Source organism: Hippopotamus amphibius, chromosome 17, assembly GCF_030028045.1.
Source record: "Hippopotamus amphibius kiboko isolate mHipAmp2 chromosome 17, mHipAmp2.hap2, whole genome shotgun sequence".
In the NCBI taxonomy this organism is placed as follows: domain Eukaryota; kingdom Metazoa; phylum Chordata; class Mammalia; order Artiodactyla; family Hippopotamidae; genus Hippopotamus; species Hippopotamus amphibius.
The window spans coordinates 6,524,176-6,545,396 of record NC_080202.1 but is presented as its reverse complement, the minus strand read 5'-3'; the positions used below and the strand labels follow the sequence as shown (position 1 = coordinate 6,545,396).

Here is a 21,221-nt window from a genome sequence, read left to right as displayed (position 1 = left end):
TTCATTCTGTGTTCTTGTTTGTTTCTGTCTCGGTCATCTCTAGTGTGTCTCATTTAAAAAGCCTCAATAGTCTTTCCAGGCTCTGGTCTTTCCTACCCTCCTCCATCCTCCACACTACTGCCAGAATTGTGTCAGCTCTTCTCCTCGTGAAATTTGACCAGTTAGATGCACGTCCTAATTCCTTAGCCCTGAGTGTGAGGCCGTACCTCTCACAGTCAGGTCTCATTGTCCACCTCTGGCCTTCTCAGATGCCCTTTGCTCATGGAGCCTCTGCTTCAACTACTCTGAAATCTCCTGCTTGTTATCTGTTCTTAGAATGACCATCTCCTTTTCTCTTTCACATGAGAGAACTATCTACTCATCTTTTAGGAGCTAACTCAGTCTCCTTTGAGAAGCCTTCCTGGATTCCCCAGGTTCACATCTTTATGTTATTACCACACTTTGTTTTCATGCTTCTCTCAGAGTACACATATCGTACCAGAATCTGTTTGAATTGTTATCACTTGCTGGCTTGAGGTCTTCAGAAGCAGGGATGGTTGTCATATCCTGGTGCCCATGTCGGTACAGACACGTTCTTGGTACTCAGTAAAACTGGTTGAATGGAATTAACCACCTTTGCATCCTCTCAAAGCACTTCTTTTCATTTGCTTTCTGTTAAAGCCGGTTCACTGACCACATTCATATTTTTGTCGTTGTCTCTAACTGCCACACAGTAGGAGTGTGACAAATGTTGAATAAATGAACTAGTCCTAATAGCACTATTGAGCTTGTAATTGAGACATGTATTTTTAGATTGCAAAATTCTCTGTAGATTTATTTCCTTGACATTACAATGACATATGACAGTGACAAAGAACTTCACATTTTGTGCATTTCTTTGGTCACCCTTCAGCATTAGAATGAATTACTCTTCACTTATGATTTTTGTGTGAACCTCCCGGCTCTTCACCCGCAGCTTGTTGACCTGGGACTCGGCGATGTCAGCCCGTTCCTCGGCCTCTTCCAGCTCGTGCTGGATCTTGCGGAATTTGGCAAGGTTGACATTGGATTGTTCCTCCTGAGAAAAGAAATGCATTTGAGAGAACAAGAAAATTTGACATTTTCTGATTCTTACTGCCTTTGTTACTAGGAGCAGCTACAGGATTTGCTTCAGGAGTGAGAAAGCAAAAGGTTCTCTTCTGTGGTAATGTGCCTATTCGGAGCAGTGCATCCCACACATTGGCCTCTGTGTTGGTGGGTTTACAACCGCCTGTTCATTCTCTCTCACTTGACTCTCTTCTTGGCAAACTTAAGATGCTACAGTGACAACAGGGAGATCAAAGTAGCAGGAATTTGAATCAACCTTGTTTCTGTGAAACAGACTTTAAAAAGTGGCACCGTGGTAGTATTGGGTACAGAGAACCTTAAGTAAGATTTTAGAATTAACAGGATGAGAAAGATAACTGCAGCCAAACGAGAAAGAAATGTTCTGAGGTGGATTCGTCATGAACTTAAATAAGGCTTAGACTTCAGAGCCCTCATATGCACAGCCCCTACAAGTGCTGGGAATTGCTGGGGGAGAGTGTTCTAGATAGGGAGGGAAGTAGGCTGTAACCAAGAAGCATTTCTATACTACCTTGTCTGGAAAATGGCTTAAAGGGGTCTCAGAAGGAATGAACCTGAATCTTTAAGGCTCCAGTAATTAGTGGTACGATTTTTTTCATTCTAAATAAATGTTCATTTTCAAACCTAATTTTGTATTCCCAATTTGCGTTCTTTGCCTTAATGAAAACCTCTTAAATTCTGTGAGCTTTAGACCCCACAAAACCTGGCCCTGCTCCTGAACCTTTCTCTCTCACTGGGGAGGTACTCACAGCCTCTTCAGCTTGTCTCTTGTAAGCTTTAACTTTGGTTTGTAATTTGTCCACCAAGTCCTGCAGCCTGAGGACATTCTTGCGGTCCTCCTCAGTCTGGAATGAAAGAGGTAGCAAATAGATAGTGTGATTATTTGAAAACAACTCATTTTTATTTTCTTGAAAGCTGTAGGCCTGAATCATATGGAAAGCTGGTCACCTGGTAAGTGAGTTCCTTCACTCTTCTCTCATGTTTCCTAAGACCCTTGACAGCCTCAACATTGCGCTTCTGTTCATTTTCAACCTCATTTTCAAGCTCCCTCACCTGGAAGAGGACAAAGGTGTTTAGCCACTTGGCTGTAACTAGCAGCATGAACAGGCTGGGAATAGAACAAGCTAGGAGACCCACCCTGGCCTCTAGCTTCTGGATCTGCTTCTTCCCGCCCTTCAGGGCCAGCTGCTCAGCCTCATCCAGGCGGTGCTGCAGGTCCTTCACCGTCTGCTCCATGTTCTTCTTCATCCGCTCCAGGTGAGCACTAGTGTCCTGTTCCTTCTTCAGCTCCTCCGCCATCATGGCCGCCTAATTAGCAGTAAAACAACACCAGTTGAGAGAGCTGAGAGAGCCCATGAAGATTCTAGCTTGAGCACCCCTGTGTGGCCCTCTGCTTACATCAGTGATGGCCTTCTTGGCCTTCTCTTCTGCGTTGCGAGCTTCCTGGAGAATGTCCTCCATCTCTCCCTGGATTTGGGAGATGTCTGTCTCCAGCTTCTTCTTGGTATTGATTAGGCTGGTGTTCTGTTTCAAATTAATAAAAAAGAAGAAAAGATCATTTAACTATGTTATAATTATTTACATTATCATTTTTACTAGGCATAAATTATTTTTCTTGAACCTTTATTGAGATACAGTTAACATACAATAAACTGCGTATATTTAGAGCGTACAATTTGGTATCCCAATCTCCCAATACACTCCCCACCCCCAACCCTCCCCGCTTTCCCCACTTAGTGTCCGTATGTTTGTTCTCTACATCTGTGTCTCTATTTCTAGGCATAAATTATTTATCATAAGAAATGTTCAGAATAAAAACCAAATCAAATGTAGATTCTAAGTTTGACCTCTCTTCTACCTACATCTGTTAATAAAAATTCTCTTAAATTCTTCCAGATGAAAATTAATTTTGGACCCCAAACATATTCGATTATTATCAGTGGCTACTTGTTAGTATAAAGCACAACTATTTCCCCAAGAAAAAATTTGAAGTGCTGTGGTAGCATCACACAGCTCATGACAAACGGATTATTAATTTTTAGTTGTTATTCACATTTGTTGGCTCTGTATGGATGAATAGCATCATTATTGGTATGAAAATGAACCAAGAATCTCTTATGTTTTTAGAAAGTTGGCAGTATTTTAAATATTCAATCAATTCAAGGATACTAAGGATGAGTAAGAAAAATGCTGCATTTTAACTTGATTTTAAAATTTTGTAGTATGTGTTTTTAACTTCTCGTGATGGCTATTTCTATATATTGCAACTTTTAAAAGTATACAATAATATATACTTATTGTAAAAAATAGTAGAACATACAAATTAGCAAAAAAGAGACAAAGAATAATTACTGTACTCTCACTACCCAGAGATAACCATTGATAACACTTTTGTTTATACTTCTGAATGTTCCCTGTGCATTTTTAATAAAAAGGATCATGCATTCTATATTATTATTTTTAATAAAAAGGATCATGCATTCTATATTATTATTATTTTTTATATTATTTTTAATAAAATATATTTTATTTTTAATAAAAAGGATCATGCATTCTATATTATTATTATTTTTATATTATTTTTAAGTTGCTTTTTAACTTACTATATTGTGAATATCTTTCTGTGGCACTAAATGCATGAATACTAGTGGCTGCCTAATAGCCATTGTAAGGATACATCACCACTGACTTGACAAATCCTTCTAAATGACGGATGCTGACTAGTGCTAATGATGACCCTCATGCATTTGATATGTTTCTCTCTTTGCAGCTTAGAGTTGCAAGACAAGATGGCTACCAATGTTGTAAATATGATTATTAGTAGGGTTTTTTTTGTGTGCTTTTTAAACAAAAGTTTCTAGAACTGTAAATTTTTTTCAGATCAACATGATTATGCCAGCCCATAAACATACTTGTGAATCAGCTGGGCCCCAGTGCATATTTACTGATGTACAGTTTTCTAGAACTCCTGGGAGGGACCCTTGTCAAGGTTGCTTGTTACTGTGTAACAAGCTTATCCTCTGCAATTGTCTTCAGCTGCAGGGAGTGCATTTGCTCAGCCATAGTCCCAAACCTCACCTGTGTGTGCAAGAGCTGCACACGCTCACTGGTGTCCAGAAGCTCTTGCTCTGCCACTCGCCTGCTCCGCTCTGTCTGCTCCAGTGATGCCCTCAGCTCTTCAGTCTCGGCCTGCATCAGGTTGGCTCTGCGCTCAACCATGGCCAGCTGCTCTTTAAGGTCATCCTGGCCTCTGAGGGCATCATCCAAGTGGAGCTGAGTGTCCTACTCGGAAGGAGAAAACGGCTGTTACTCATGCTCCAGTTAAAGCAACTACAAATTTAGGGTCACGTACACATGTTGATCTTAATAACTTAGCATATGATTAGATAGGAAAAATCTGCAAGTTCCTTTAAAGACAGAATTCTCTGTAGCCTCGGGTAGCAGTTCTACCCAAGAACGTGATGTTATATTATTTTAGATCCCAAGTCATAAAAAACAATGTCATGACTAAAGCTACAAAATTTTGGATCAGGAAAGTATCCTTAGAGATGAGGTAATCTAATGGTCTTGTTTTATATATGTTAAACAAATACAGATACACATATTATGTGTATATATATATTTATATATATTAAACACATGCAGTTCACATTAATGATTTGTGCAGTGGCTAAACTCTCTCATCACTTCCTGTGTCTCCCCACACCCATCCCTTTGTCTTCATTTCACATGACAAAGTCAATTCTGTCCTGGGCTTTCAAGAATTAAACTATTTTTCAGCTGTGTACATAAAAATTTCAACTTATTACCATATTATTTAGATGATTTATGACATATAGTCCTCCTAAAATATTAAAATTTATGTTACATAATTACTCCCAGACTATCTAGCACCATGTCTGTTTATCTCAATGTACCTTCAGTATTCCTTGTGTGTTTCTAAGATTCCTTATTGCCTCCGCAGCCTGGCGGTTGGCGTGGTTCAGCTGGATTTCCATTTCATTGAGGTCTCCCTCCATCTTCTTCTTGAGCCTCAGGGCATCGTTCCTGCTCCGGATCTCAGTGTCCAGTGTGCTCTGCATCGACTCCACGACTCTGAGATGGTTCCTCTTTAGCTGGTCTATTTCTTCATCTTTTTCAGCAATTTTCCGGTCAATCTCAGATTTCACCTGATTTAACTCAAGTTGGATGCGGAGGATTTTGCCTTCTTCGTGCTCCAGAGATGCCTTTAAGCAAATAAACATTTAAGTTATCTAAGGAGTGCTTTTTGGGGAGGCACATTGTGATGATTTCTTCAAGAAAGCATAAGAAAAAGTGACAAACTTCCATACATCTTAATTTAGCCTATTAGTTCTGCATTCCCAAGGTACAATTCGGTATTTCTTACTGAATAACATGAGTTATCCCCTGAAAGGTTGCAACGTGATAGATCCCAGTGGCTATTAATTTTTCAATTTATTTATAATGCATAAGTGAGCAAATGAAACATGTACCTCTGCTTCCTCTAGGGCAGCCTGTAGTTCACCCTTCTCTTGTTCTATTTGTTTCTTTACTTTCTCCAATTCATGGATATGCTTTCCTCCCTCTGCAATTTGCTCGGTTAGGTCAGAAATCTCCTCTGTAGTTTAATAATAAAATACCAAGTTCAGTTGAGAAAGATGAAAAAATGAAAAGATACCTGCCTACCATTTTTGACATAGAAAGGGTACAAAGACTCACGCTGCAAGTTCTTATTCTCTCGCTTTAGGGTTTCAAGTTGGTCCAGGGATTCTTCATAGGCATTCTTCACCTTGAACAGCTCAGTGCTGAGAGAGCGGGACTCCTTCTGGGAGGCCTCAAGTTCAGCCTGAGTTTCCTCACACTTCTGTTTCCATTCTGATAGGACCTGAAAGTACACTGGAACTAAGCCTCTGTAACTGAGAACCATGTCGGTTGCCCCCTAGGAATCTGGTTACAGTGGGCTACCTTGTCAAAGTTCCTTTGCTTCTTATCGAGAGCCACGCAGGCAGCATTAGACCTCTCCACGTCAATCATGAGGTCCTCCACTTCATTCTGGAGCCGCTGCTTCGTCTTTTCAAGGGAAGCACATTTGGCGTTCACGGCTTCCACGTGTTCCTCAGCATCCTGCAGTCGCTGGGCCAGCTTCTTCCTGAGAAGTTGGTCCGTGTGAGTGACCAAGAGCAGAGTCAGAGTTACCACAGTGAACTTTGTAAAGCTGCTGACTAACATATTTTCCCCAAGACTTTTTGCTCCTTTGTTTACAAGTTGTTGTGATTTTTCTAAAATATCTTCTCAGTACCCATTTTATCTCTTCTGGAATTCCGTTTTCCCTAGTGAATTCTTTACCTTGGGGATTGTCAACAATACACGAAGCCATTTTGGTGTGTGTGATGGGGGAGGGGGCGGTGCAGGGAGATCCTGCATCAGCACTTTAGCGGAGTGAGCAACGTGAGGATGGGAGGGTGAGGAAGATGTGACAGCCGTGAGCAGGAGGCCTAGCATTAAAGACTTGCTAATGCTGAGTAGGATCCTTAAACATTTTCTAGTGTTGTCCTCTTTACAAATGAGGAAACTGTGGCCCAGAGTGACACGATCAATGTCATACAATTAATCAGTAACTTTATGGGTTTAGTGACCCCAGATAATAAATATTATTCCATTATTACACTTCCCGGATATCCTCCAAAGCCTTACTGCTCCCTTTACCAGTCCACCTGTTTCACAGCCTCTCCCAGCCCACATTCTTATCTAGGATGCTCCCTCTGCAAAAGCTTGTCAAACCCTCTCGTTCTGTTTAATTCTAACAACTACTGAGATAAATCAAATTTGGGGAAACTTCCTTCGCTAGAATATAATGGTTATTTTCCTTCCATGTGTACCTCCCATGAGTTTTATTCCACAGTGTGTGTAATTAGTGAGTAAGTTCATTAATACTGGTTGTTAGTTAAGTGATGAGAAAGTGCAATAGTCTTATTCTGAACTACTAGTACTTCAGATAAGGATAAACCGATTGTTGTTAATTATAATATTCATAATAATGTACCAGATAGTTTCAGTGCCTTTATTTTTCCTTATAGTAAAGGAAATTAATTCTTCTTAATTCATAAAGAGTATACTGACAATTACTAATTCACTTTGGCAGAAAGAAATGTAAGATGCTTTTGTGATAGACCAGAACAGGGAGAGGGCTCTGGTCTTGGCCCATTCACTAGTGGGCATACCCTGGGCTGGCAGAAGGAGAATATGGTGGAGTCCACCACTCTGCAATCAGATAGGCTGAAATCCTTCACCTATCTCCATGGAACATTCTCTTTCTTTTATTTTTCCTCCACTATGTTAAACTTTTATTTCTTTCTGCCCCCCTTGCTAAGAGCTCGTACTTGGCCTCCTCCAACTCCTCTGTGCGCTGGATGGCGTCCGTCTCGTATTTGGTCCTCCACTGGGCAACCTCACTGTTGGCCTTGGACATTGACCTCTGCAGCTCGGCCTTGGCTTCCTGCTCCTCCTCATACTGTTCCCGCAGCAGGTCACAGTCGTGGCGGGCTGACTGCAGGGCATGGGCCAGGGCGCTCTTGGCCTGGACCAGCCAGAAAGTATGCAATGTAAGTTTACATTCTGATCACTGATATTCTCTATGCGGAGTTCAGTAGTGTGTCATGCTGCGAAGTTCAAGTGACTGAAAGTATCAGCTGGAGAATTCTCACCTTAGTCTCCTCTTCTAGCTGCCTCTTTAATTCCTCAATCTGTTGTGTAAATGCTTGTTTGCCTCGCGATAGCTGAGACACCAGAGACTCTCTCTCATCTAGCTGTCGTGAAAATTCACCTGTGAAAGACAGAACGTGGTGATTTAGTTCTGTTGTCTAGGTGAAGAATAATTTAAAGAATGAAGTAACATATGACCAGGAAAATAACTCAAGAGCTTAGGTGCTGTTGAGAAGTTTATTTCTTGTTTGAGCTTGCTTTGATATTTTAGGTTTGGGGAGGTAGTTTGAGTGATGCTGAGGCAACAAAAATCTCCTCAGGCCAGGGAGCTTAATTTTTCCCCCCTTATAGCTTATAATCATCCTACTGTCTCACAATAACAAGATGGAGGAATAACAGATCAACAGTAAAAGGATGTACATGGCCAAAGAAGTGATTTGTGTTGGATAGACCTACACAGGAGGAGGCTGGCAGTTCATTCTGCCCTTCTCCACGTTCACTGACCTGATTCTGTGTGTAAACGTGCCTTCTGGGCTGACAGTTCATTGATTAAGCGCTGTTGCTCCTCTTCCTTTGTTTTCACTTCACTAAGCTGGTCCTCTAGTGTGCGGCACATTTTCTCGAGGTTTCCCTGTGGCGGGACGTAGAAATCAGGAAAACATAGTACGCTTCTCTTTGTAAGTCTGGGATTTGGAGATCTGTAACCACTCGTGGAAAGCAGCTGAGTTTTATTTACCTTCCTATCTACTTGAAAGCCCTGGGCAGTGCCTTGAATGTAGAGGCACATGATTTTGGCTAAGTGAATACATAAATTATTGTGAAAATTAGATCATTTTCCTTTGAAAAACTAGAATGTCCTTTAAATTCTGCATCATGTAGAGTATGGTTTTTACATACGCTTTTTTTTCCTGTAATTTCATTCTTTCATGGTAATAGTGACAAAGTTTAAAGTGATTTCTACAAAGAAGATATGAAGACTGAAGTGATTCTGTTCAATATAGTGATACCTATTAAGAATAATTTTAAAGTTTGAGATAACATCTAAAGCTTGTACAGTTAGATTAGGTCATGTAGAAACTCAATCATTGAACATAAAGATGAAAGGAGACAAGTAAGTACCGACCTTGGCTTTGGAGACAGTCTCCATGTTGCTAGCAAGGTCATCGATCTCCATCTTCAGCTCACTCTTCTCCTTCTCCAGCTTCTGCTTGACCCTCTGCAGGTTGTCAATCTGCTCCCCCAGCTCGGCCACACTGTCCGCGTGCTTCTTCCGAAGAGCAGCTGCTGTGGCCTCGTGCTGCAGGGTGGCCTCTTCCAGGTCCCGGCGCATTTTCTGGAACTCGGCCTCCCGCTTCTTGTTCATCTCAATCTGGGCCGAAGTGGCCCCGCCGGCTTCTTCCAGCCGCTCGCTGATCTCCTCCAGTTCCCGGGAGAGGTCCGAGCGCTGCTTCTCTGCTTTGGCGCGGGAGGCCCGCTCTGCCTCGATCTCCTCCTCCAGCTCCTCGATGCGGGCCTGGCAGTGGGGAAAAGCTCAAAGTTAGCTCCTTTGTGTTCGTGATTTTGTCATGTTGAAGGAGACTGATGGAAATCACGGACTTACCTGTAACTCCTTGATCTTCTTCTGCAGTTGCATCCCAAGGGCCTGTTCATCTTCAATCTTGCTTTGCAGACTGCTCATTTCAAACTCTTTCCTGTTAGGAGAGTGACACGTTAGCTCCCACTCTGTCCTCTTGGCAGTCTTCTTTTCTATGTATAACTGCACGTGTTTGTACGGCTGGTGTTGAGGAAGTGCAAAGTGCGTGTTTTACAAGTCAGCACTGTACCATGTTCATTAAATACAAAGGCTAAAGATGGCATTACTTGTGTTTTCCTACGTGCCGTGAAGTAATATCTTTGAGATCCAGACAGCGAGCAGGTTACACTAGAGTCTCTCATTACTCACTTTTTGAGTTTCTCATCAAGTTGCTGCTTATCATTTTCTATGTCCATTGTGGACTCTTGGGCCAATTTTAGGTCACCCTCCAGTTTCCTCTTGGCTCTCTCTAAGTCCATGCGCAGTTTCTTTTCTTGTTCCAGAGATCCTTCAAGCTAAATTTATAATGCATTTTATTTATTTCAGTTCTTAAGCACTGAATAGTATGTTATTAGCCTTCAGAGGCACAGGAGAATTTTAAAAGATACAGCAAATAGCATGGGAGCTTTAATTATTATTTTCAAATCAGCAATTAAAGGCTTATGAGCATCATTGATGGTGTGTGTCACAATGGTTTATTTCACCTTAAGAGGAAACACTGTGTGTTTCACACTTACATCATCCACTTGCTGCTCTAGCTTGGTTTTAGCTTTGGTCAGGGTGTTGACTTTGTCCTCTTCTGCCTGCAGGTCATCCAGGGTCTGCTGATGGGCCTCCTGGAGGGCCTTCTTCTCCTTGGTCAGCTTTGCAATGTTTTCATCCAGGCCTGCCATCTCTTCTGTGAGGTTTTTCACCTTTAGAGTTAAACAAATTCCAGGAATATTAATGACATCCTGTTGTCATGATGAAAAACATGGTAATATTTTAGGATAATGTCAAGCTGAGATGAAAAATGGAAACTAGAAGTTAATCCAGGCCTGTGTAGCTGAAAAATGTGGGAGATAAAGGTCAAGGTAAATAAATAAAAATGGTGAACACTAAAGAGATGACATAATTATGACAGTATTTACCTTTCATATTCAATAATTTCAGGATAAAACTTTCAGTTAAAATACATCAGTAACAAGCTAGCACTTGTAAATACTCTAAAATGGATCGCTATTTGTACCTTATTCTCTGTGGCATGTTTCTCCTTCTCAACCTTGGCCAGTGTCAGCTCGAGGTCATCTATGTCTTTCTTCAGTTCTGAACATTCGTCCTCCAGTTTCCTCTTCTTGGCTGTCAGCTCAGCATTGATCTCTTCCTCATCCTCAGCTCTCTCAGTCACCTCCTTGATCTTAGCCTCCAGCTGGATTTTCGTTTTAATCAGCTGGTCACATCTTTCCTCTGCATCAGCCAAGCCATCTGCTTCCTAAAGAGGGACATTAAACATATTCATTTGTTTAAGCTATATCTGCAAATACACAACAATATATTAAAAAGAGGAAACTTCAGTGACTTAATCAGTTTGGTCAACACATATGCCAGCTAACTAGCCAGCTTTAAAAATCAAATGGACATTAACCTGGTTTCATTCTCCTTGTCATTCTTTTCATTTCCTTACTTTTCATTTCTCTAAATTTATTTTTGTACAAGTACACATATATTCACATACTTGGCTAATAAATGTAGTATCATATCAAAAAAAATCAAATGGACAAAATGTTAGTAATTGCTATTTACTGATTAAATATAATAGTGAATTTCCTCCAAACATCCCTGTATGGAAGGTCCAATCAGTAAAATTAGCCTTTTGGCAAAATTTGCTCCTTTGGAAAAGTCACTTATTTATTCTAGGAGTTAGTTTTCTCACATTTGAGGGGCGATTAATTTAGCCTTTTTTCTGCCCTGGTACAAACAACATAACTTCTATTGTATGTACAAAAAAAATATACCGAGGGGAGAACAGTATAATCTAGGGGAGGGTTCCATAACGAAAGGAAAATGTTTATGGATTTTTTTGGTGTGTGACTTTGCTCACTGGTGACTGAACTATGTATGAATGTGCATTGAACATATGCAGCATGATTTGTGACTTTGCGTCTATTCTTCTTTAGGTCTGAGTCTTATTTTTGAAAGGTAGACAATTACAACAAATGTTTCAGTGGAAACCATTTATTTATAAACCTTATGTTAAAAAAAAAACCTCATATCCAGTCAGTGATTAGATGATATGTGGAAGAACTGTGCCATGTCTCGTACTCACAGATTGAACCTGGAGCTGCAGGTCATTTTTCTCTTGCATCAGGGTTACCATTTTCTCTTCCAGTTCTTTCCTTTTTGCCTCTGATTTAGCCAGCTCTTCTTTGGTCTTCTCAAATTCTTCCTTCATGTTGGCCATCTCCTTCTCTGTCTCTGCACTCTTGAGGAGGGGCTTGATCTTGAAATACAGCTTCATCCAGGGCCAGTGTTTCACATTCATGAAAGCACGGATGTTGTACTGGATACAGAAGATGGACTCTCTGTAGGAAGGAAGAGAAGATGTAATTGAAGAAGAACGTGGAAAGTGAACATCTCTCAACAAAAATAATGACTGCGTTGGATTCAGCTATGAAGATGTGGAGAAGCAGGACTTGTGCTTGTTTCCTCACCTCCTCTCCATCATCTTCCTGAACTCCACCCTCATCAGGAACCCTCTGCAAATGGCTTGAGTGCGTGTGATGAGTTGAGCCAGCTTTTCATCTCGCATCTCCTCTAGAGTTCCCAACAGGCCAGCCTTAAAGAAAACCTGCCAGAGAACAAGTTAAATGTGTTATTTCCACTCATAAGAAAGTCCAAAGGTGACGAATTCTCATAGATAGAAATTAGGCTTGGTGGTACCTTGGTGTGACCGAATTTGTACTGGGTGTGGTCAATGTCAATAGACCCTAGAAGTTTCTCAGAAGCCTTCTTGCTGTCTATGAACTGGCCCTCTGGGATAGCACTTGCATTTAGAACCTTGTATCTGTCAGAATGAAAAGAATATAAAGATGTGGTTTTGCTTCAGTGAAAAAAAAGTTGGAACTCTTGGTAACTACCCCTGAGAAAAATAACAGACTGAGTTTTGGAGAAAATTCCATTAAACAATCAATGCCTTTTGTAAACTTTGAAAAGACTTAATGAAAAACTTAATCATAATATAAACCAAGCCTTTTTCTTTTATGATCATCTTTCAAATGACTGCAGTTCATTTTGAACTGTGTGGTGATTTTTATATAGACTAACACATTGAAAGCGAAAAATCATGAGATAGAAACCTTTGTTTGAAGTCTGCGTACAGGATCCTGCTGGGGAAGCCCTTCCTGCAGATGCGGATGCCCTCCAGCACGCCGTTACACCGCAGCTGGTGCAGGACCAGCTCGTGCTCCATGGCCCCTGAGAATAAAAGATACATCTTCCATATAATAGTCTAAGGAGACGTCACACTGGAGCTTGTCTGGATATCAGAAGCGTCTTACCAGGGGTTTTGGTTTCATTGGGGATGATGCACCGTACAAAGTGGGGGTGAGTGCTCCTCAGGTTGGTCATCAGCTTATTCAAATTCTCCTGTGGAACCATGTGAAAAGTTTTAAAGTAAATTCTAGTTGCATCTATATGCGTCCTTATCAGTGCTCTGTAGTTAATGTGCCCCCATCTCAAATTTTAATGAGCTGTCTCAGTGAAGAACAAATCATGATGGCCAAGAGAAAATATACGTACGGAGTATAGACAGGAAATTATGCATTACGCAAAACCAGCCAACTTCAGTTTATTTTTCTCAAGCGCTGCCAATCAGAGAAAATTTGTATTGAGACTTTGGTCATGTGAAGTAGACGTAACTGAGTATAGCGCTTGCTTTTTCAAAGAGAGTTTGATTTCATGTGAAATTTGCTTACGACCAGATCTTTTAGATTTTGGGCTTAAAGGGTAAATGTTTCATTTATCATAAAGGCTGATGTGAAGAGACACACTGTGTGTCTTCTTTTTGTTAAATTTTTCCTAAGGAATTTCCCAGACTTTTTTTTTTTTTTTAGTATATCACTGCTTTCTTCAGTTTCACCATAGATTTCTCTAAAAGAATTTTTTTGTTATGATAATTTTTTTTTTTTTTAACAAAAGTAATCCTTTGGAATTCAGGAATATACTGTACCCTGAAAAGAGCTGACACAGTCTGGAAAGAAGAACCCTTTTTCTTGCCACCTTTCTTTCCACCGCCACCCTCTGAAAAATGAAATGCAAAAATTAAAATTATTTACAACAGCGTTTTAAGTACTATCCATAGACATCAGGACTGCCAGGATTCCCTTTGGAATTTAAATTTGCCCTCATTCATTTGTGTCATTCATATTCCTTCCATATTTTCTCTCCTTTAACAGTAGATTAAGAAAACATGAGAATTGGTTCACATAATAGGCATTCAGGACAACAACAACAAAAGAACTGTGGGTGAGGAGAGTAGATGTGGGGAAGGGATGGGACACATCTACTCCAAATTGGCAGAGTCTGTCCCCTGAAGGAAGTGCCCAGGGGACTGAGTAGTATTGCCTCCTTAGTGCACGCCTTTCCTGGAGACCAGGCAAAGTTCTGTGCTTGGTCCCAGGTGCGTGAACCTCTGGTAACCTGCAAGGAAGTCTCATTTCCTGTTTGCTTGTGCTTTTATCCTGTTACTTACACATCTGGTCTAAGAGGTTTTAGGAGAATAGAACTTCAATTTTGCAAGCACTAGTGCTCTGACAAAAGACGTCCATATTTCTAACGTAGCTGGATCCTTGAAAGACCCAATACTGTTACAGTGCTATAAATGAGCTGTATGATTGTGAGCGAGTCACTTAACCTCTCTGAGTCTGTTTCCTCATTGGTGAAATGAGGCCATGGACAAAAGGAACCGTAGTATCAACTTTAGCTTTGAAAGTCTGTGATCTTAGGATGGTACCACACTTACTAAATATACATCTTTTAGCTCCATGTTGACCAGTATTTTCAGTGGTAGCTTTTGCTGTAACTATATCTGTCTCTGATGAGCAATGTGTTTCTATTTTGTGACTCTAGGAACATATTAATGATATTAAAAATGACCTTCAGCTTGTCCTGCAGCAAAGAGGAAAGCCAGAGTCTTCATGGCGGACTTCTGGTATAGGCCAACCACGGTCTCGTTCAGGGGGTCCTTGTTCTTGTCCAGCCAGCCGACAATATTGTAGTCCACGGTGCCTGCATAGTGCACTAGGGAGAAGTGGGCCTCGGCCTTGCCTTTGGCAGGTTTGGGCTTCTGGAAATTGTTGGACTTCCCAAGATGCTGTTCATACAGCTTGTTCTTGAAGGAGGTGTCTGTGGCCTTGGGGAACATGCACTCCTCTTCCAGGATGGAGAAGATGCCCATAGGCTGAGAAAATGAAAAGAAACGTGCCACTTGAATTTTGTCTGCCTGGAGAAATAATGTGTAACACTATGATCCTATTTGAGTAAATTCATCGTTTCGTTCTTTATGGTTTGGGAAAACTCATTTCTTTGCTCAGAGGTTGTTAAATCACAAATATTTAGTGGGTACCTATCAAGATCCAGGTGCGGGGTTGGGCTCTGGGATGTGATGGAGAGTAAGATAAACTCTGGTGGAGTTTGTTTCTTTGCCCCAAAGGCCTTCTCTTTGCCCCTTGCAAATGGGTTGTTCAGAAACACGTAGTAAAAATGCAGATATTCCAAGGCTCCACCCCACACTTACCCAAAAGTATTTCTAGAAGTGAGATTAGGGAAATGCGCAGTTTTACTAAGTACTTGTGGCAAGTCTCTGATACAACTGAGAGCCTCTTCTTTAAAGTACTAGAAATTCCGATTTCAAATGCCAGCAGTAATGACTCCAAGGCTGACAAAGAAATAGGTAAGACATGCTCTCCTCAGAGCTCTTTTATAAGGAAAGATGGTTTAAGTATGAGGCTTGCATTGCACACTGTGGGGATATGTAGAGTTCCGGACTGCCTAGAAAAGATTCCGTCTCCTTTTACCAGAACACCTACCTCAGAGTTGGCAAAAGCACTTTCCCTGATTTTCGTTACAAGTAGAAATATCTTACCAGGGTATACAGGGGGTTTTATGATTTTCTTTGAAATACAGGTCAGCAGTGTGACCTGTGATCTGAGGAAGGGAAGCGAACCTTCTCGATGAGCTCAATGCAGGCGGCCAGGTCCATCCCGAAGTCAATGAACTCCCACTCGATGCCTTCCTTCTTGTACTCCTCCTGCTCCAGCACGAACATGTGGTGGTTGAAAAACTGTTGCAGTTTCTCGTTGGTGAAGTTGATGCAGAGCTGCTCCAGGCTGTTGAACTAAATAAGCAGAAAATACAAATTAACATTCATCTTGTGAAAACGGCTTCTCTTTGAAACGGGCTTTTCTCACTTGGTTAGCCTAACTGCCCACCTACATGTAAACACACCTGGGAGTGCTCTTGACTAAGAGCGGTGTCACCAAACACAGACGCCAAAGAGGTTCTAGGGCATGGATGAGCCTTGCAAGAAGCCAGGCTCAGAGGACCACCTAGTGTCTGAGTCCATTCATGTGACATGTCCAGAAGAGGCACATCCATACCGCAGAAAGCAGATTGGTGGTTTCCAGGGGCTGAGGCGAGGGGGCTGGGGAGTGGCTGCTTAATGGGGAGGGGTTGCTCGTTGTGGGGATGAAAATGTCCGAAAGTCCTTTGTACATGTCTGTAAATATATCAGAAACCATTGAACTCAGTGCTTTAACTAGGTGAACTGTATGGCATGTGAATTGTATGTCAGTACAACTGTTATTGAAAAACTCTCAAAGAGGTTGCAAGTTTGCACTGTCCTTAGCCCTCTTCTGTGAAAACGCGTGGATTACTTTTCATGTGGCTGCTTGGTGCCAGGTTATTCCTCTCTTGCCATGTTGGCTTGGGGATTTCTGGAAACGCTCTTGTCCCTAAAACCCAGAAAATCTCATGCAGTGTCCATGAGTGCACTCATAGAGACAGGTGTGGACACGACACCTCTGGATAGACGCACCCGAGACCGGCTCTCAGGGAGAGGACTTGGGTAACCTTCTTCCTGAGCCACATGGGAGGTTTTCTGTCTTGGGGAGGTGAATGTGAGTGTCTGTACAATGCCCTTTCCATCCTCTGCACCTGGACATGGAGGGCAGGTGGGAATCTCAAAATGGTTCTTTGAATTTGTCATTGTCTTGCCCACGGCCATCTTTGCTGCCATTGTCACCCTCCTCACCCTCTTTATCATCTACTGAGTGCTGACTCTGTGGTTGGGAACTGGGCTTAGGTCTTTAAATCCAGAAGTCTTGCAATGGCAAAACCATCGCAGAAGTGAGTGTGTTATCTGGAGTGCCAGGTGCTTTATGTACAGGTCCTAGTTGAATTTGCTCAATGATGAATCAGTACCATTTCCATCATCCAGGGTCACAGAGGTAGGAATTGACAGATGGAGTTTGAGCCCAGATCTGTCTCATCCCAAAGTCAAGGCCCTTTCATGGACTTTTGAACTGCCTTCATGTGTCAGTTCAGTTTGTCATGTAGCTGTTTTTTATAGATCGTTTCTACCATTGCCTGTGGCAGCAAGATGGGTAAGTGTTTCTCCTGCAAAGTTTCTGCTAACTCACATCAAAGATCTCAAAGCCAGCAATGTCCAAGACGCCAATGAAGTACTGCCTGGGCTGCTTGGTGTCCAGCTGCTGGTTGATGCGGGTGACCATCCACAGGAACATCTTCTCATAGACGGCTTTGGCCAGGGCGCCCACCGCGTTGTACACCTTCATAGACAGAGTAAATATCGTTGCCATTATGAAAGACATGTAGTGAAGGCCTGGGAAGTGTGTGATTCACAGAGGTTGTGCCATTACCTGCTGCACAGTCTGGCCTTTGGTGACGAACTCATTGCCGACCTTGACCCTGGGGTAGCAGAGGGCTTTGAGCAGGTCAGCAGAGTTCAGACTCTGGAGATAGGCAGCCTTGTCAGCAACTGCAGAGACACATTTCAGACAAACAACGTGACTGTTAGGGCCTCACAACTCCTAGGGGCAGAGTAAGGAGTGAATCATTCCTGTGTGAGGTTAAATTTGCATGTGTCCATGAGATGCTCAGGTGTAAAGGAGACATGTGTTTGGAGTGGGTTATTTGCTTGTATTCTCTCATTTAACCCAGTTGGAGGTTCATTTGGTACCTTCAGTGCCATCTGGCTCTGCTTGCTCCTCACGCTGCTTTTGCTTGAATTTCAAGTTCCCATAATGCATTACTGCCCCCGTGAGCTTGTAGATGGACACTTTTTCATCAGATGTGAAGCCCAGGATGTCAATGGCGCTCTAGCAGGAGAGAAGAGAGGGCTGGATTAGGATAGAAGACGCTAAATTTATTTAGGAGAATTTATGGTACGTGCTTAATCACACCTGCAAGCAGGTTGTCTTTGACATTCCCATATATAATGACTTGTTTTTAAAAAACTGCATGTGTAACTTACATCTGTGGCCATCAGCTCTTCTTGGTCATCAATACTAGGGACTGTGATCTCCCCTTGACTGACGAAGGCATAGTCATATGGATTGGTGGTGATCAGGAGCATTTCTGAGTACATGGAATTCAGGGTGTAGGTTTTACATTAGAAGGTGCTAATCAAACGATTAGCTTCTAACTTAATGAATTTAAGCTGTCGCATACCAATTAGTTCTGGCTTCTTGTTAGACATGATCTGATAAAAAATATGGTAGCTTCTTTCTGCCTTTAGCTGGAAAGTGACTCTAGACTTCTCCAGAAGATCTGCAATGGAAAGTAGACATTGGATTAGAGGGAAAAATGGTAAAGTTCCTGGAATGATTTTGGAACTTGGGGTCATGAGCTAAATCTCATTGGCCCCTTGAGATCCTAGCTGAATGGTCCCGTGAGGTCCTGTGTATTACGTCTCTACCACTGCAGTTACTCTTACCACCTCCAGAAGGAAACTAAAGTTGCCCGGCTCAAGGCGTATTCATTTCTCATACGGAAGCGTCTCGACATTTCAAATATAATTGATTCTTGAAAACATGGGTCTCTTCTTGCCTTCTAACAGAGTGGTTACTGAGAACAACGTTTATCAAGGCTCACACTAGGGAGAAATCACATCCACTGAACCCAACTTATACACCCCTGGTCTTAGTTTTTTCTTAGGAAAATTTGACATTTCTTCTGAGGCTGGAATCCTTCAGATAAGCCCAGCAAGTCCTGGCAGTTTCTACAGCACCGTTAGCTCCTGACTGAAGTGGATGAAGCACACCGTGGGCTCTGGTTAAGACTGGCATTCCCCCCGGGCATGTTTGGCAGTGACTGGTGTTTCACGCTCCAGGCTCAGCAGGAGCTGTAAGATGCTGCTCCAACCCATCATTTGTCATTCTTGGATTCTACTTAGGAGGTCCTGTTACTCACATGTTTCGATATCAGCAGAAGCCAGTTTCCCTGTGGTACCAAAGTGGATCCTGATGAATTTACCCTTGCAAGTGAAGAAGACGATGTTATGTACAAAACTGGAAGCACATGAGTAAGAAGAGATTAAATAATAGCCCGCCTTTTCAGGCATTTGAGGGACCCTGAGAAAACCCTTCTGTGGCCCAGAGACTCACAAAGCGAGAGGAGTTGTCATTCCTCACGGTCTTGGCGTTGCCAAAGGCCTCCAGCAGGGGGTTGGCACTGATGATTTGATCTTCCAGAGTCCCCTGCAAAGGCAAGAGCAGTTCTCACATGTGGGGCTCAGGAGTTTCTTACCTGACAGCTTGGATTCTGACATGACAATCAGACCCACCTGAATTTTGCCAGGAGTCGATTCCTCCTTCTTCTTCTCTCCAGTAACTGCAATTGTTGCAAAGTACTGGATGACACGCTTCGTGTTCACAGTCTTCCCAGCCCCGGATTCTCCGCTGTCAAATAAAAACCAACCAAAAATAAAAAAAAAAAATTAGAAAATAAGAAGTAAAAACCAAGTCAGATGAGGTCTCAGAGCTGGCAGCTCTGCAGTGATGAAAATAAAGCATCGAATCTACTTACGTGATCAGGATTGACTGGTTCTCTCGGTCTACAAAAGAGAAATTATAGACAGTCAGTACTTTTTTCTAATATATTTGTAAATGGTGAGTACATAAATGCATGAACTTAGTATTTTTCAGTCTTAGTATTTTTTAGCAATCCCGAGGAATTGGTGGGCCCTAGGCCTAGCACTTTTCCAGCACCCCACTCTCTAGCTCCGCACAGATCCCCACACCGCACATCAGCACACAGACCACCATTGAGACACAACACTGCAGGGAAGCTGCAGGCTTTCTCTTTTTCACTCTACCACTAAATACATACCAAAAGTGGACTTGGGTTTTCAGGTGGATTTAGGTGACAAGTTAGTAACATGTTTATTGTATTATAGGCACAAGAAGTAATGAAAAATAGGCATTGGAGATATTTTTAGTGTGTGAGAAGGAAACAATATAGTAAAGGTGGTAGCTTTGGAAGTAATCATGGCCGTAGTCATTTTTTTAGGGAAATGTAAACGTTCATTTTTATTTTTACTCTCTGAGGAGGAAATCTCTCAGCCCTTTCCCCAAGGTGCCCTTGTACTTTAGATTGACCTAGCTGAGATGATATTTTAGGAAGGAGACTCACGGTGTAACTGTTTTAATACCTGATACACCTTAAAATCTGGAGTGTGTTTAGGTTGGTTCTGGACAAAGGGCAGAAGCATTTAGGGGACCATCTCAAAGAGTGTGTTGAGATGGTTAGAGTCTCTTTCTGCTATGGTTCTGTTCTAAAAAGATGCACAAAACATCCAACTCACCAGTCAGCATGAACTGATAGGCGTTGTCAGAGATGGAGAAGATGTGGGGCGGGGCCTCCTGGCGCTTTTTGCCTCTGTAGGCCGTCACCACCTCTGCGTTGTACACCGGCAGCCACTTGTAGGGGTTGACAGTGACACAGAAGAGGCCCGAGTAAGTCTGCACCATAAAGGAAAAAAGAGGAAATAGAATTGCTTCATGAGGACCTTCATAATGTCCTATTTTTCAAAGTATTAACCACCTGCCTGAGTAGAGGGCATGAAAATGAACTCACGTAGATCATCCAGGCTGCATAACGCTCTTTGAGGTTGTACAGCACAGCGGGCTCGTGCAGATGGGTCATCATGGCCATGTCCTCGATCTTGTCATATTTGGGAGGGTTCATGGGGAAGACTTGGTCTTCTTTCACAGTTACTGTCTGTCAAGTCGAGTAAGAGAGACCCGGTCAACAAAGAAGCGTTAACCCCCCTAACTGGCAATGGGGCCCAGTCTGATCCCCTCCAGATGTTTTACTCACAGCTCCAGCTTCGGTCTTGGCTGTCACCTTTCCCCCTTCCCTGCTCTGCACGGTTGCTTTCACAAAGGACTCCTTAGGGTCCACCACAAAGACTGAGGTCTTGGCATCAAAAGGCTTATTCTGGGCCTCAATGCGTTCCTTTTCAGACTTTCGGAGGTAAGGAGCAGCCTCCCCAAAAACGGCCATCTCGGCGTCGGAACTCATGGCTGCGGGTTATTGATGGCAGCAGGGCAGCAGATACCTAAATGGAGAGGCAGAGCTGAACAGTGAGCCAGGGGGTGGGGTGGACCTTGTTCCGTTGCTTTTTTGCTCACTGTGCTTCAGTGGCCATGCTTATTCCCACCCCTACTTGAGGGATCACTCGCATGTACTGTGCCAGTGTGCTGTTAGAGCAGATCATTGATTTGAAAGTCTTATCTTGGTAGCTTGGTATTTGTGATATTTAAGCCTCCGTTCTCTCCTCTAT

At 42.4% G+C, this 21,221-nt stretch overlaps 1 protein-coding gene across 1 annotated transcript; it reads right to left on the bottom strand.

The window, feature by feature from the left end:
* Positions 1 to 889: 889 nt before the first annotated feature.
* LOC130839710 (myosin-4) lies at positions 890 to 20,974 on the bottom strand. The gene is made up of 38 exons (XM_057714005.1): positions 20,756 to 20,974; positions 20,513 to 20,656; positions 20,241 to 20,397; positions 19,463 to 19,490; positions 19,221 to 19,335; positions 19,042 to 19,134; positions 18,848 to 18,911; positions 18,107 to 18,205; positions 17,910 to 18,013; positions 17,616 to 17,754; positions 17,296 to 17,414; positions 17,056 to 17,205; positions 15,582 to 15,752; positions 14,513 to 14,816; positions 13,587 to 13,657; positions 12,916 to 13,003; positions 12,715 to 12,832; positions 12,299 to 12,422; positions 12,070 to 12,206; positions 11,685 to 11,940; positions 10,608 to 10,850; positions 10,117 to 10,293; positions 9,749 to 9,894; positions 9,407 to 9,497; positions 8,930 to 9,319; positions 8,311 to 8,437; positions 7,809 to 7,927; positions 7,485 to 7,681; positions 6,070 to 6,253; positions 5,824 to 5,989; positions 5,598 to 5,722; positions 5,022 to 5,330; positions 4,183 to 4,386; positions 2,503 to 2,628; positions 2,242 to 2,412; positions 2,053 to 2,157; positions 1,854 to 1,949; positions 890 to 1,057 (listed from the first exon to the last, which is right to left on the bottom strand). The coding sequence occupies exons 1-38, from the start codon at positions 20,957 to 20,959 to the stop codon at positions 905 to 907; spliced, it is 5,814 nt and encodes a 1,937-aa protein (XP_057569988.1). The 5' UTR covers positions 20,960 to 20,974; the 3' UTR covers positions 890 to 904.
* Positions 20,975 to 21,221: the final 247 nt, after the last annotated feature.

Coding starts and splice junctions, on each gene's coding strand:
- LOC130839710 (XM_057714005.1), bottom strand. CDS start 20,959: ATGAGTTCCGACGCCGAGATGGCCGTTTTTGGGGAGGCTGCTCCTTAC. Junction 5,990..6,069: donor AGCAAAGGAACTTTGACAAG/GTAGCCCACTGT, acceptor GTGTACTTTCAG/GTCCTATCAGAATGGAAACA. Junction 1,950..2,052: donor TGAAGGAACTCACTTACCAG/GTGACCAGCTTT, acceptor CTTTCATTCCAG/ACTGAGGAGGACCGCAAGAA.